This window comes from Tachysurus vachellii, chromosome 13 (genome assembly GCF_030014155.1).
Source record: "Tachysurus vachellii isolate PV-2020 chromosome 13, HZAU_Pvac_v1, whole genome shotgun sequence".
NCBI lineage: Eukaryota > Metazoa > Chordata > Actinopteri > Siluriformes > Bagridae > Tachysurus > Tachysurus vachellii.
The window spans coordinates 20,574,811-20,591,468 of NC_083472.1; the positions used below are offsets into that span (position 1 = coordinate 20,574,811).

Sequence of the window (16,658 nt, forward strand, 5' to 3'; positions counted from 1 at the left end):
GATGCTAAATTTATTTGGTTTGTGTGAGACGAATCAATTCAGTGTGTGGAATCAGCTCCAAAGCTTTGCCTGGAATCAATGAATCGAAGCTTTTTGGAAATGACTCCAAGCTGAAAACAGGAATGAAATCAGGATTGGGTGTATAAATATATATATTTGCATAAAAAAGGCCAAAGCGGAGATATATGGATGCGTTGAAAGAGGATAGGAAGGTAATCGGTGCAAGAGTAAAGGATGCAGAGGATCAGAGGATCAGAGGATAGAGTTAGGTGGAAACAGATGATTCGCTGTGTCGAAGCCTAACAGGAAAAGCTGAAATAAGAAGAAGAAGATATGTATTTGCATACATTAAGAAGTTTAAATGCTAAACTAAAATCAGTGTTGCTAAGGTGAAAGAAAATAGTTGAACTATTAACTATCAATTCACTAAGTGAATTGATTCAAATAACATGTGCCACATTTTGTTTCATGACAAAGATCATAGTGAGCTTTAATATTTCTTTTTTTCATTATTTTGATTTGGCCTTTGCTTGTGTTTCAGAATGCTGGAAGATGACCTGAAGATCAGCAGTGATGAAGAAGATAGTGAACAGGTGAGACACAATTAGAGACAAATGATATTTACATATACATATATAAATTATATTATATTCATATAAAATGTTATTCATTATTGACGATTTAACGAAGGTCCCCAGAAAATTAATACTGACCACATAGAAAAATTTCACCTCTGGTGTATCTGGTGTACGATGAAGTGATTTCTGTTCTGTTGGAAATGTGAGAAAGCTTACTGATTGTGGAAAGTCTCATTGATTATCTGTGACCTTTCTTTCTTCCCTAGAAATCACCTTTTTATCTTTTCTATTTGATTTGTTTTGATTGAGCATGCAAATCAGCAGCGTTCTGTTCTCATGACATGTTCACATTTTCATAGACAATTTAATCACCACACACACACACACACACACACACACACACACACACACACAATCACACACATTTTGTTTTAGTATCCTTGTGAGGACCTTAATTTGATATAACTATATACTAGAGCTTCATCTCAGTAAAACATTATGGCTTTTTTAATTAGTTTTATTGGTCCCCAGTTCTCCAGCTGGGGACCAGCTAAGGATCCTCTCAAACCTGGGAGATACTCTTATACTTGTAGGGACAGTATTTGATCCCTGACAATATATAAACACACACACACACACACACACACACACACACACACTTACTTTGTCTTTGTATCTTTGTGAGGACCTTACATTGATATAACTAAATATTACATCTTTTTATTTGTTTATATTATGGGGACCATCCAAAGGTCTAATGAAATATTTTAAACACACACACACAAAAACAACACCACACAACTCTCATTGCACATCCACACTAAGTCAAAAATGTATTAGCAGGACTAGAGAATGGATAATGAGTATGTTTTGAAAAATAGTGTAATTTAGTGTAAAAATGTGTGCGTGTGTGTGTGTGTGTGTGTGTGTGTGCCTGCTATCTTATTGTGCCCACATAAAACCATATCCATAAAACCAATTAACCTCCCTCCCCTTACCCAACTCTTTCTCTGTCTTACACACACACACACACACACACACACACACACACACACACTTTGCTTTCTTATGATTGAATACAGATACAACACCATCTGAAACAAATTACCTGAAAAGAAAATACAGACAAAGAAGCATAAGGAGATCCACAGGGTGTTTTTATTTGTCCCATGCTTATGACCCTTGGCCTTTCCTTTGTAATTCTTTACACTTCTATTTTCTCTACCTTTTTTAAAATTTTGCTATAGCACAGTAACAGTCAAGCCGTCTCCTGACACACTTAGTTGGCAAAAAAAGCCATTTTCCTACAGCACAGTCTCTGCTAAGCTTTTATCTTAAACTCATGATTGTTTCTCCCAAATGATTTGAGAGCAAGGTGGGATTACACAGAGGCCTTGAAGATAAGACACCCAGAAACCCACTTTGCAATTTAATGCTGTCTTTATTTACGAGTTTCCTTATTAATCAGTCAGTGTCTTGCTATATCCTCTGTGATTGGAAAGGATGCTGAGGACAATGATGGACAGAACGTGCTAATAGCATTTTTACAAGATCGCATTAAAGCCTAGGTTTTCATTTTGGGTTTCAGTCAGTGCTGTATTTGTGGTTGAGGTGCTTGTATGAGTGTATCAAGTGTATTGTGTACTTTTATTGGCCACATTATAACTCAGATGGATAGTTTTGGTTGGTGTATAGTTTATACACCCTACAGTGACAGAGAGGAGTTTAAAACCTCCTAAAATACACCTAATTGACTCATGTCAGCGATGCACACTACCTGTTTGTGCCATTGCTGTTAGGTGATTGGTCCACTATTCAAATAAAGTTTAGTCACTGGTGGTTGTGTGCTGACACATAGACTAAAAAAGTTGGTTGGTTGGTTTACTGGCTGTGTGCTTGGCTGGATGGTTGCTTGCTTGCTTGGTTGGTTGGTTGGTTAGTTGGTAATGTTGGTTGTTTGATGGCTGGCTGGCTGGCTGGTTGGTTATGTTGGTAGATAATGTTGGTTGTTTGCTGGCTGGCTGGCTGGCCAGTTAGTTGGCTGCTTATGTTGGTAAGTTACTGGTCGGTTGGCTGGGTAACTGGTTGGTTAGCTGGCTGGAGGGTTGGTTGGTTAGATTCGGTTATCCTTTTGCTACCTGTGTGTGTGTGTGTGTGTGTGCGCGTGTGTGTGTGTGTGTGTGTGTGTGTGTGTGTGTGTGTGTGTGCGCGTTTAAGGCCTTTTCAGTGTCAGCATGTGTTATTTTAGTCAGACATAACCTGACAGACAGTTTGTGTGACCAGTGCGCTTAATTTGGAGTAATTTTGGACCTGGGGCTCAAGCATTTCACATTAAAGGGTAGTAGCTGCTTTCAAATGGTGAGAAAAAGGATGTCACTGTCAATTGATTTGACAGTGATAGCTGTTCTCAACAAAATTGCTCTGTAATTTTTATAGCCTGCACCTTTATTACTAAATTTCTCAGAATTAAATCACTTCTTATCCCAGATGTTCTCAGAATGGAGCAAAGAACGAGCTAATGGGTGGTTTGTTGGCTGGTTAGTGAACAAGATTTTGTTTGTTTTTTTGTTGTTGTTTTTTTGTGGCTACTTTAAAACCCTACCTGTGTGTGTGTGTGTGTGTGTGTGAGAGAGAGAGAGAGAGAGAGAGAGAGAGAGAGAGAGAGAGAGAGAGAGAGAGAGAGAGAGAGAGAGACCGATTGTATAGCCAATGCACTTAATTTGGAGTAATTTTGGACCTTGGGCTAAAACGTTTAACATTAAAGGGCAGTCACTGCTTTCAAATGGTGAGAAAAAAGAATGTGACTGCCAGTGCAGTTGACAGTGATAGCTGTTCTCAACAAAATTACTCTAATTTTTATAACCTCCACATTTATTACTGAATTTCTCAGTAATAAGTCCATTCTTGTGCCTGATGTTCTCAGATTGAAGCGCTTAGTGAAGAAAGAAAAAAAATGGATGAATGTATTATTTTGAGTATTTTGATAAATACACTAATTTTGCTGTTTGATGCTGCTTTGTTCAGTGCACTGCATGGACATTTTGTAGTGTTTCCAAATAATTTCATATTCACTGTACGTTTTATTTAGCTAATTGATGCCTTGTCCCCCCTGTTGTTCAGAACTGAACATTTGAGTTGTTCCATTCATCATGCTGTGAATAGCTTCAGCTTAGGCCTGATTTCACTCTGCTAAAATCTTTTGTCATGCTGCCTTTTTGGAATCCTAATGTGATCCATAGCAAAATAGTAGTGCACACTTACACACAGACACACACACACACACACACATACACTGCTTCAGTTTGTTGTGAGAAATTGTCCCTGCTTCTCTCAAGCAGAAAAGCCCAAAACACCACAAACATACCAAGAGAGCGCAAAATTGCGCTTGTGTTTATGTGTGAGCTTGTATCCTTATGTGTGTGTGTGTACTATATATGTGTGGTCATGTGCCTATGCCCACGTGCGTATGTGTGTGTGTGCCCACACATGCAGCGCTATCCTTACTGCCCCCAGCCGGGTTGCCTAGCAACGCCGGAACGTGTGTGGCTTGGAAGAAGCCCAAATTCCCCACAGAGCAGGAAACAGCAATAAGAGCCTCTGTGACAAACGATCTGCGCTCTTTCATCTAATACACTGTGAAGATCACTGGCTCCTCTCACTGAATGATAAATGGACTGTATACAGATCAATGGCCACAGCAATAAGCCCGGGACGCCAGTCTGTGCCCGCTTAGGCGGCCCAGGTAGCACCAGACGAGCGCCATGTTCACGTACGGCTCAGATATCTCAATCCATCCCCATTTACTCTGATACACCTGTTTCTGACAGTCAAGTAGTGTCATTTATTATTATAGTCCAATACACCCATATACAGCATGATGAAATATTGTGTCCTACTGACGACAGTAAAACGCACACAAATATCTGCAATACCTGCATATATAGTACACTGTATTGTCAAACTATGCTAGCTGTAGCTAGCTAGCACACCAAGAAAATTATTTTAACAAAAAAAGTCTATGCTAGCTTGCCAACAGTCACAGAAACACAACATTCTTGTGATTTACAGTAAAAGGCTTTCCAAAAATCATTATTTTTGCTTTGGCTAAATGTAGTTTTGTGAAATGATTTTGTATTTACTGTTTTTGAGGTGATATATACTGTTAATATAAACATTTGAGAACATTTTCTGGGGAACAATTCTGTTATACTGAATACATTGAAATTTATTTTAGAACTTTTCTCTAGTTTTTTTTTTTTTAAAAGAAAGAAAGAAAGAAAGAAAACATCAGTTAGCTCCATGCTAACAGGACTGAGTTGGTTGATAAACTGGCTGTGGAATTTAGTTAATTTGTGGTTTATGATCGTGTAAATTGAATTCCTTGTCCACCAGCTTTGTATTAGTTAAAAGTTTAGTTAAAAATAGTTAAAAGTTTTCTGAAATAAAATCAACACATTAATCTTTTATTATTATTATTATTATTATTATTATTATTATTATTATTATTATTATTATTATTATTATTATTATTATTATGTCATGTCAATGTGTGCTAAAGTTACATTTATGTTTATTAATATTTTTTTCTTTACAAAAACCCAGTGTAGTCTATAACTAATTAAACATTTGCTAAAAATAGGTACAACTCAACAGATATCCAAATACCTCTGGCTTCTTTTGGCCTTGCAACACTGTTCGACTTCACCGCTGTTGTTTTGTTTCTTACAGACCCACACAACACTTATAAATAAAATACAAAACAATCAAGAATTCTCTGTTAGGTTAAAAATCCATTTGTTAGCCTCAAGCTAACATTGATCTACTGTCTAAAGCGATCATACAATGCCAACCTTGAGCAGTTGTGTTTAATTACATTTGTATGTATGATACTCTCAATCCCGCATTGCTCTTCATCTAATTAACATTTTGTCTCGTTCACAGACTGCAGAGAAACCCAAAACCAGGAGCACACCTCCAAAGTAAGTGACTGTTTCAAGCTAATTTGTTTCATCATGCACCCAGATGGACTATTAGACACAGTCCTGCTTCGACTTTTTTCACAGCTGGAGGATTGTGAAGGATTGGATGAGACCTGAGTCTTGAACATGAGAGTTAATTTTCAAGAACCGTTATGTTTCCATCTGTTATCGAAACATAATTCAATCTCTAACAAACATTCTTTACTATTTCTATGCTATGATATTATATGTTTGTTTTGCTTTTTCTTATCTAAATCTGTATTGGAGAAAATTTGACATACACTCACTGGCCACTTTATTAGTAATGCTTATATACCCACTTAAGTATGCAGTTATCCAATTCATTGCAGGAGCACGATGCAATAACGCATACAGATACGGGTCAAGAGCTTCACTTTAGGTATTAGATATCAGAAGGGTAATCTCAGTGATTTTGTCCTGTTGGTGTATTTCAGATACACCAGTATTTCAGAAACACACTAGATTTTACCCAGTATAAGGCATAAAACAAAAAACACACACATTAAGTCAATGGAGGTTATGTTGGTGGAAGTGCCTTGTTCATGAGAAAGATCTGAGGAGAATGTTCAGATAGTTTGAACAGAAAGGCTACAGTAACTCAAATAAACACTCTTTACAGTCACGGTGAGCAGAAAAGCAACTTAAGTATTTGCGTAACTGGAATACTCATTTCTGTATCACGTCTTCTGGCAAATCCGGATCGGAGACAGAAACAACAACAGGAAGAAAAAACTGCAGTTGTTATTTACAGTATGCAGTATTAACACTGTGCATTATAGCAGATATAACAACAGTTATAATGATTAGCTATATGATATGAACAGGATATTAACGTGTAGGTTTATTTTACACAAGTATTTTACCAAACATTTCCAGTCAATTTAAAAACTGCTGTAGTCTTCTTAACAAAAAAGACACCCAAAGTGTTGAACACATTTAGCAACATTATTTAAATGACTTCATCTGCTTTATTATTACCAGCTAAGCTGTTTGTTTAGTTTGCTTGTTAAATAAAACTTAACTCTAGTGAGCTGGCTACTCTAGAGCTATTTTGTAAATCGAACCATTATCCAAGTTTGCTAGCAAGCTAAATTGTATTATACTGTTAACTGGGTTATTAAGGGAAAATATCCTTTTTCATTATTTAACTACTTAGCATTTGGCTTAGATTATGCAATTTATACAATGGCCAAATTTTCTAGCAAGCATTAACCCTTAAAATCCCTGTTTGTTGGCCATCATGCGATAAATGTGGTCCTAACTAGCGTGCGGGAATGGCAATTAAAACAATTAAATAAGGTGCATTTTCAAATGGATGCAAATAGCCATTGAAGCAAATAGTACCCCATCATCACCGCTACACAATGGATTATGTAACAAAACATTCTATACGGTGTGCCATTTTCCTAGATTCTAGTCTGCATGATGAAAGATAATGAGATGCTGTATGTCACATTAGGAAGAAATTTCTTCACTATCCACTGGAGAATCGCTGCTATTGGTGTTGGTACTGTTATTAAGTCTCCAGCATTTATTTCCCAGCATCCTCTCCTCCCGTCTTCATCTCTGGCAGTGCCTCTGTTGGCTTCTCAGAGGCAGCGTAAGGTGCAGACGGGGTCTCATTAAGGAGACGGAGAGAGAAATATGGCCTGCAGCTCTGTTCTCAGCCAGGGAGCATGGGAGTGGAGGAGCTGTGAGCGATCCCGGGGCCACGACTTCATTCCTCTAACAAAAGCAAAGAGTGGGGAGCAGAGACAGCGCTGCAGGGGGTGGGGGGAGGCTGGAGGAGGGCGTTAAAGGGGTGGAGGGTCTCATGGAGAAGGCAGTTAGTGAGAGGGAGCTGGAGCTTAAGTGGCAATTAGACTTGTGGTGGCTTAGACTGTGTGATCATTTACTAATGAGGTCTTGAATACTGCTTAATAGGCTTTGATAGCTTTGCTTGATCTTAATTCTCATGGTTTGTTCTCTACCTTGTAATATACTTCAATGTATGCCCTACTGACTTTTTACTTTATACTAGTACCGATACCTAGATTAGCTTGCTACTTAGTATCAAGCAACTATGTTCATCTTGGAACATTTAGCTCTGTTGATGTTGGTTGCTGCTGTGTGCTGCTAGTGACGAGCTCCTCATGCTGTGGTTTATGTATGAGATATTACAAAGTTTAATAGAGCACAAGACACTGAGCAGCGAGCATTGTCGTTAAAAATAAGTGCATGGTACCATGAATTGCACCATGACCCCTGCTAAGGGAAGCGTGTGTGTCTCAATGCTCAAGACTCGCTGAACTGAAGTGCTCTCACATGCTACATTTTCTCTGAACACTCGCTTCACTGCTCCATGTTTATATAAATCTTTGATATATAAAGCGCAAGTAAGTATCGGGCCACTACCCGATACCAGTAATGGTGTTGGTTCGTTACCCAAAGTCATACCTCTGTTTCAATTTTATAGCAATTGGTCCTAGAGGGATAGCGAGAAACCTCAGTCATTTCAAATTGACTTCATACTCAAACATACTCATCATGGAATAGATTAGAAATTAATTCTGTACCATGTGCTTAGGGTGTAGTGTTGGAAAATTTGTTTTTTAGTATTGTTCCACTTTTAGTAATAATTGAAAGTGTGTCAGTTTGTTCAAAACTCACACTAAATGTGCTGCAGTTCACTTTGGGACATTATGGGTACGTTGTTATGCAGGTGCTCAAGTCCAATTTACTTCCACATCTAAATGACAGCTCTTAAAAAAAACTGCACTCGCATACCAGGTCAAATTTAGGCTGTTTTTAAAAGCAGGAGTGTCAGATCAGCACGTCGGTTTGACTCAGACATGATTTCTGTCGTGTCCATGAGAGCTGTATGAAGCATCTAGCTATTCCCTCTTACCACAGTGAGGCAATGAGCCTATTAAAACGTAGCCTACAGTTCAGCCTAGGGCACATGCTACAGAAAATCCAGCTACATGACTGCATGGGTTTCATACAGCCCTAAAATCAGCACTCCTGTGGTGTGGAATCAGGCTTCACGTGGTCAGTAGTTTGACTTTTTATTAAAAGATCAGGCAGATCCTGGAACAGTTCTCGCTGCCGAGTCAGGTCCAATATTTTACCTCAGAACACAAACATATCCACAGGAAAGGTGTTATTTACTGTAGGTCACAGCGTGTACAATTTAACCATATGGAATATGTGACATGGTACCACAGGCGAGTGCAGTGTATGTTTAATAGCAAGACAGCCACAATTTGCTTATGTACACTGACACTCTTAGCTTTTGGCTAGGAGCCGAAGCATCTGCATGGTTGCTAAGTGATATTGGCAGGATTTGAAAGGAAACTGAGGTGATTGGCATTGAGCAATTGTATTAACCTGCTAATTGAAAGTGTTAACAATTTAAAGAACACAGAATTCACAATAAAGCATGACTTTTGATTTTCAGTTTCTCAATCAAATAAATCAACTGCGATTATCCCGTCTGAACCCGATAAGCTAACTTGCAACCTTTTTTTATTTAGCTTAGCTGAGCTAAATTATTCATCACTCAGGAATTCCTCTCCTTCTCAAATGTTTTCTGTGTGACATTAGCCATCTGGTTTAATATTTTGAATCCCCTGATAAATGTGGCGGGATTCCACAGCTTAGCATTAAAAATCTTTTATTATAAATCCTTTTACGCAAAGCCTTTGAGGTTAGTTAAAGACCGTTGCTCGGCGTAACAGGATTTCTTTAGCTCTGTTTGTTTAGATTTGAACAGTTGAGACGTTATTGTTGTGTTGTTTAGTCTGCTTTATCTCTTTTCCTTTGTTTTGGTACATTTTTGTGTACTCAAATGTCATTTCATTGTTTTTTTTTCTTCATCCTTTCAGAGTGCTAAGATTAACATTTTAACATATATGAAACCTATATTTTTCTTTAGCAGCTTTATAACGGATGTCATTCTGAACAAGTGACACAATTAAAGAACGAAACATGTGGTGTGACTCACATCATTTCTTACATCATTTCATATAAGAAAAACAACTTAAAGAAACTTAAAAAACTAGCATTTTGGTGTTTAAATCTATTCATCTGTGTTTAGGTTTTCTTTAAACATCGTGGATTTAGGCTAACAATTAACAATTTGGTGGTTGCATTTTAGTTCCAAGCTAAATAAGAAAGGACCACAAACTTAAAAACATTCAAGGATGGGATTTACCAAATCACCGAACTTTTAAACAAAGCAGGACTTTGGTGGGTGTGTGGAGTTTGCATGTTCTCCCCGTGCCTCGGGGGTTTCCTCCGGGTGCTCCGGTTTCCTCCCCCCGGTCCAAAGACATGCATGGTAGGTTGATTGGCATCTCTGGAAAATTGTCCGTAGTGTGTCATTGCGTGAGTGAATGAGAGTGTGTGTGTGCCCTGCGATGGGTTGGCACTCCGTCCAGGGTGTATCCTGTCTTGATGCTCGATGACGCATGAGATACTGTAGGCACAGGCTCCCCGTGACCCGAGGTAGTTCGGATAAGCGGTAGAAAATGAATGAATGAATGAAGGACTTTGGTGGTTTGGAATATTTAAAGATTAACATGAAATTATTAGTTAATTCACTTTAACAGCCATTGAGGTGCTTCTACTATATAACAGACCAAAAATTTTAATTTCATTGCTAATCCTAATTAATATGGCTATAGTTACTACAAACCAAATGTTTGTACTTTAGCAGTTTCAGAGCTTTTTCTTCCTATATTTTAACACCACAAAATCAAGAGAACATAAATATCATCTCCGAAAATGAGGAAGAAATATTTTTATTAACGTAAATAAAAATATACGTCTGTAAACATGCCTGTGCTTTTTTACTAAGAAAGTAGATTATGAAGCATGGTTCCAAAAACAGCTGTAGGCTATGAGTATACTGACAGGTATATATCATTTTTAATATGTGACATTTATTCATATATTTCATTCATACATTTTATTTATTGCATGTTAAATTTAATTCATATTCAATCAAATCGCTGTATATTGCCGCTTGCTTTGAGATAGTCAGTGTGTTTTAGTGTCTTTCGGTGGATTCTTTCTTTCTACCAGATTTTTAAAAAAAATGCATTTTTCACAAAAAGTATTTGTGGTGTTTGAGATCCAGAGATTTAAGATGTGCATACAGTACATAAAGAAAATTTTTCCAAATTTCCAGAAGAAACCCAAAAATTCACCAAGTGAAGTGTTAAAAATCAGATAAAGACTGTGCTGGTAATGTGACAGGTGATGTTTTATATCATAGGAGAAAAAAACATTTTTCTGTAGTGAATCGGTCAGGCCCATTGTATATTTCACATCCAGCATTCCAAACAAACATTAATTAGACCTGCACTTCGATCTTTCTATTAAACACACCTTATTATCCACTATATTACACTCTTAATCGATTTTATATAGAGCCTTTTTGTAAGGCGAAAGCAAGCAAACATATTTCTTATTTCTCCGTAGGACTGAAAGTTACACCTACATACAGCCAATCTAAAAGTAAATGTTATGATGGTTGGTGGAAGAAAAAAAAAAACTCTGTATTGAGTTTACCTCCGCAGACGGGTTTTGGCTGATAGCAATCTCTGTGAGCAGTCAAGCAGCAAATGCATCACCAGCTTCACCAACCAGCAAAAAGGAGAGACAGATGAGGGAGAGGAGTGAAAAAAATTGCTTCTCTGTCCTCGCTTTTCAGTCTGACTACTTGCTTCTCCATCATTATTCATATCTTCTCACCGCACAATGTTGTGTATCATATCAGACGGTGTATCACCATCATCGCAGCTCGTTCCAAACAATATGTTTTAATGTGCTGATGCTGAAACGACTGCCGTATTTCAGAAGCATTTATATCAGGAGCCGTGGCGTATATTGTTTGGGGTGTAAAGAATGACACACTCTGGAGAATGCCGTTATACTCTATACACCATGGTGTTTTTTAAAAACAGTATACAATCTAACAGGTTTTATTCCTCGTATACAATAGACGACATGCCAACAATTTGTAATCTATTAGAATAAAAATTACACTTCATTTTTACACGCCATTTTTAATTCCGTTCATCCCATGAAGCTAGTTAGTATAAACACATTTTCTCTCTAGTCTCTGTTTTGACCTTCTTAGCTGAGAAACGTGCATTTAACCCTTCATGTTGTCTTTGTCTTTGCCGTGGTAGAAAATTTTACAACTTTATATCAACAGCTATGTGTTTATTTTTATTTTTATTTATTTTTATTTATATATATATAAAAAAAAAAAAACATCTGTTATTATTGTTGTTTACTGTTTATTATTAGTCTTACTATAGTTGTTACTATTGAAATGGAAATATGTTTTAAATTGCATTAATATGTAGTTTAATAATGTAAACCTGTGTAAGAGCTGCTGTTATAAAATAACCAATATAAGCAGTATTCGGCAGACGCCCTTATCCAGAGCGACTTCCATTTTTTTTAATCACATTTTATACAACTGAGCCTTGCTAAGACATCAAATTTAAGAATTCAACTGCACTGTTGTATAAAAATATCTTCTCCGATTGTTTTTTCTTAGTTTATCCTCAAACCTTAGTCTTAAGACAGAGACTCAAAGCGCAATATAATAGCTCAAGACTTGCTGTAACATATAACACATTATTTTGTTGAAATTTTCAGGCTAATACAAGAGAGTCGTCTTTCATCACCCTGGAATAAAAGGTGGTAAGAGTTTGTGGCAAGCGGCCATGTTAAATGTGAAGCAGCCCTTCACATCATCCTCATAAAGCTTTTTCATATGATACTCCATTTGCTTTCGGTTCACCGTTGATCCAATTCGGAACCACTCGTTTTGTGTGTTGTAAGTTCTCTCTAGTGCACCTTCGGCTTAATGGCTCGAGTAAGGAACTTCAGCCCGTACGGATACTGGAGTAAACACTCAGAAGTGTACTCTGACCCGCAGATTCATAGTGTTTTATAAGACATAAGACAACATCTGCTGTTGGCAAGCTGCCAGCGTGCATGTGCATGTATGTGAGAGAGAGAAGTAGCTACAGTAAAGCGTAGGGTTTAAAATGAAGTAAAATAATACATATCCTGAAAACAAACATGTATTTGACAAAGACATGAGTACAGAGGAGGAAAAGACTGTCGAAACAGGAAGAGATCATCATAACAGCAGAGAGAGAGAGAGCAGGAAGAAACCAGAGCCAGAGAGGTGTACACTTTCAGCACCACTCTTTTTGAGCCTTGTGATCCGTCACTTGCTGTCTGTGAAGTCTGGCCCTGTGTCAGCGGAGGACAGAAAAATGATCCCTCCTTCTATTTTCTATCATGCAGCAACTCCCCCAACTCCTGATCCTGCCAAAGCTCAGTGTAACTCCAGATCCATATGCAGACAGTAGAAAAACTAAACACAAGGCCTGAGGTCTGGTTTCAACTTGTAGACACAGGAGGGGAGGAGTAGAGAACACAGAGAGCTTTTGTGTAATACTCTGTTAGCTCTTCATAATCGTATATGATTATATGATCGTAATCGTAGATAACCTTCTTTAGCTCACATCATTTGATTTGTTTTTCTACTCCAGCTATGAGTAGGAGTGTGTGTTAACTCTGTGTTCACACTAGTAACCGACAGGAATCAGGTGATATATATATATATATATAGAGAGAGAGAGAGAGAGAGAGAGAGAGAGTCTTATTATTTGTGTTTTTATCTTTAACTCTTATCCTTAAACATCTATACATTTACATTTACAGCATTTAGCAGACACCCTTATCCAGAGTGACTTACAACTGAGCAACTGAGGGTTAAGGGCCTTGCTCAGGGGCCCAGCAGTAGCAGCTTGGTGGACCTGAGGGTTCGAACCCATGACCTTTCGATCAGTAGCCCAACACCTTAACCACTGAGCTACCACATCCCTATTTACACACGGTTGAGTAGTAAATATTTAAGACATTTCTTATCAGAAACTCATAATAATCAGTGTAGGCCCATGAAGGTTAGCATTAGCACTAGAGACATGTGCATAATAGGAAAACCTGAAATAAGGGTTTTTTTTTTCTGGATTCCTGGTCAGTTAGCAGAACTTTGCTTGAATTCTGTCTCACTATCTTCCTAATGAATGAATCCGTATCCAAAACGTCCTTAGATAACGTATTAGTAGTCTTATAAAGGGGTATAACAGTACTTCTTTTCTCTTGATTACTCGACCATCAACTGCCTACAGATCAGATTTAACTAATATTCGAGTGTTTTTTGCCTCGGCGGACTTTCTTCACTGTTATAAAGAGGAATGTGTGCTTGATCTCGCTGCCACATTAGATTTATGTCACATATTTTCCTCTGGCCAGAATTGAAATTGAATGTAAATTTGATGATCTGGCCAAAGCAAATACAAAGTTACAGCAGATACATCAAATATCGAGTTGATTATGTCGTAATCTCTCTCAGATGTTATTACCATCAAAGTCTAAAGGAGCAGGTGGTCGACTTGCTTTCCAAAATCAAAGTACAAACCGTTTGCTTGTTTTTGTTTATGCCAAGAATTCTTCATCAACTACAACAGATGCTCAGTATTTCTATTACCGCAACATCACTTGAAACTAATGACATGTTAGTGAAATATCCGTCATGCATGGAACAGAAGTAAGGACTAGATTATGCTGTTAACGGATTTATGATTTGTTTTGATTGAATGTATTGGAATATTTCAGTTTAATGGTCTGGGACAAATGTATACTTGAAACCACAGAATGGCTTTAAACGATCTTAGTATTTCTAATAACTGTTGGTTCAAATGGAATGACGATGCTGTGAGTTTTACTATTGATCTGGAACTTTCCAACATTGTCACACTAACATTCAGCTGCAAAATAGATGGATTGCGTTGTTTACGTGTTCAGCGTGTTATTTTTAACGATTTACAGAAGTCCTTAGAACCCATGCACTATTACTGTATATTTATTCTTTCTTGTTTTGTCGTGATCCCGACTTAATTTTCTCATGATCTCTTCATGTACCCCATTATTAATATGTAATTGATTGTTTAGCCTTCATTCTCATAAATACCGTCAACAGTTTTGTATTCGTTTTGTCACACATGTACAGAACAAAAGAAAGAAACAAGAAAGAAAAAAGAAAATAACGCATGGCTTCTTAGGACCTCCGTAAAGCTTTGATTTAATTGAACTATTACTCTTTTACTTTCTTTGAGATTTTAGATCTTTCAAAAAATGCCAAGATTCTCATGGTAGCATTTTTTGGATATTTTTTTCGAACTCGTAAGAGACAGAAGCCGGATGATGGGTTGACTGCGTTAGGAGAAGAAGGGCTGTGGGCTTTCTCAGGTCAATAGGACTGGATGTGTTGACGTGAACGTAACATCAGCTTTGATTTATGTGTTAAACATGTCAGTAAAGCGATGTGAACTTGGCAGGATGGAACATCCTCACAGCTGTCTCTACAGCCTTTGATACTGATATAACATTAACTCAAACCAGTCTGGTAGACTGGTAGATACACACACACACACACACACACACACACACACACACACACTAATGGATAGACCAGTGCTCCATCACTGTAACCACAGACCAAACCAACGTAACACAAACCACAAATGTAATACTGGAGTAAGCGCATGTTGTATGTACAGGAGACGTGTATGAACATTGATGTGTGAGAACAGTTCGAAGATTCCTGCCTACTAGACTTCAAAACACTCTTTTGATGCTTTTTGATGTGTAGCTCTCTTTCTCCCTGTTTTGACCCATCTGGATTTCAAGATGAAGGATTTCTAAGTAAGGAATAAAACACTGTGAGAGGTGCAGTTATAGAAAAGTATTCTGTTCTTGCCATTTTTCAGCAATTCTTTCAGACGTACTACAGCAGTTTACCAACAATGACACGTTTTATTATTGTTTAAAGTTCATTGCATGTAATCCATTTGTAGCTGCATTCATCTGAACAGAACATCCTCTTAACAACTTTGTTTTTGTTGTCATTTACAGGATAGCACTTTTAAATGGCCTCTGCTTATTTCTCTTTTTTTAAAGTTAATGAGAATTGTTTTAAAAAAAAAATTGAGAAAATGTAAAAAAAAAAAAAAAAAAAGCGAAACCCTTCACCATGAAGACGTTTAACAATCCTATAAATGTTCAAAAATAAGGAGTAGACAAACAAATTTGCAATAATTGTAAATAAAATGTATTTCTTAAACAACAAAAGCAATTATTATTATTATTGTTGTTGTTGTTGTAATAAGAAAATTGTTGATATGAAAATGATACCAGGAAGTGCAGAAACTGGGGGTCACGGTGGCTTAGTGGTTAGCACGTTCGCCTCACACCTCCAGGGTTGGGGGTTCGATTCCCGCCTCCGCCTTGTGTGTGTGGAGTTTGCATGTTCTCCCCGTGCCTCGGGGGTTTCCTCCGGGTACTCCGGTTTCCTCCCCCGGTCCAAAGAAATGCAGGGTAGGTTGATTGGCATCTCTGGAAAATTGTCCGTAGTGTGTGATTGTGTGAGTGAATGAGAGCGTGTGTGTGTATGTGTGTGGCCTGCGACGGGTTGGCACTCCGTCCAGGGCGTATCCTGCCTTGATGCCCGATGACGCCTGAGATAGGCACAGGCTCCCCTTGACCTGAGAAGTTCGGATAAGCGGTAGAAAATGAATGAATGAATGAAGTGCAGAAACTGCAACTGATCCAACTTCCTGTTACAAAGTACTGACACTGGATACTTGAAAAAATTATACAATTTTTGTAATATGTTTATCATTAGCTTTAGATGATCTGGAACAGTTTTCATACAAATCCAAATTCAAATAAAAATATAAACCTTAATACCAGAGCTGCTTTTAGACATGAAGACATGAATCAACACCTTCTGACCAATCAGAATGGAGTATTCAGGAGCTCTGTGATATAATAACACTTAAGTAAGTGGGCTCTGTAAATGACAAATGATTGTGTTTACAAAAGAATTTGAGCTCAGGTTTAAAACGCATTTGGCAAAAGTAACGGCCCCCTACAAAACCACGTCCTAATGAGGCTGAAGAACTGCTATGGATCAAAGCGAATCGCTGTTAACACGCTTGTT

At 37.7% G+C, this 16,658-nt stretch overlaps 1 protein-coding gene across 2 annotated transcripts in view; it reads left to right on the forward strand.

Moving 5' to 3' along the window:
* Positions 1-16,658, forward strand: part of aff2 (AF4/FMR2 family, member 2) — a 229,188-nt gene that overhangs the window by 162,278 nt on the left and 50,252 nt on the right. For both annotated transcript variants that reach the window (XM_060885366.1, XM_060885365.1), the window contains exons 8-9: positions 542-593; positions 5,520-5,557. In XM_060885366.1, the coding sequence (XP_060741349.1) occupies positions 542-593; positions 5,520-5,557 (90 nt within the window). The remainder of the gene's footprint in view (positions 1-541; positions 594-5,519; positions 5,558-16,658) is intronic.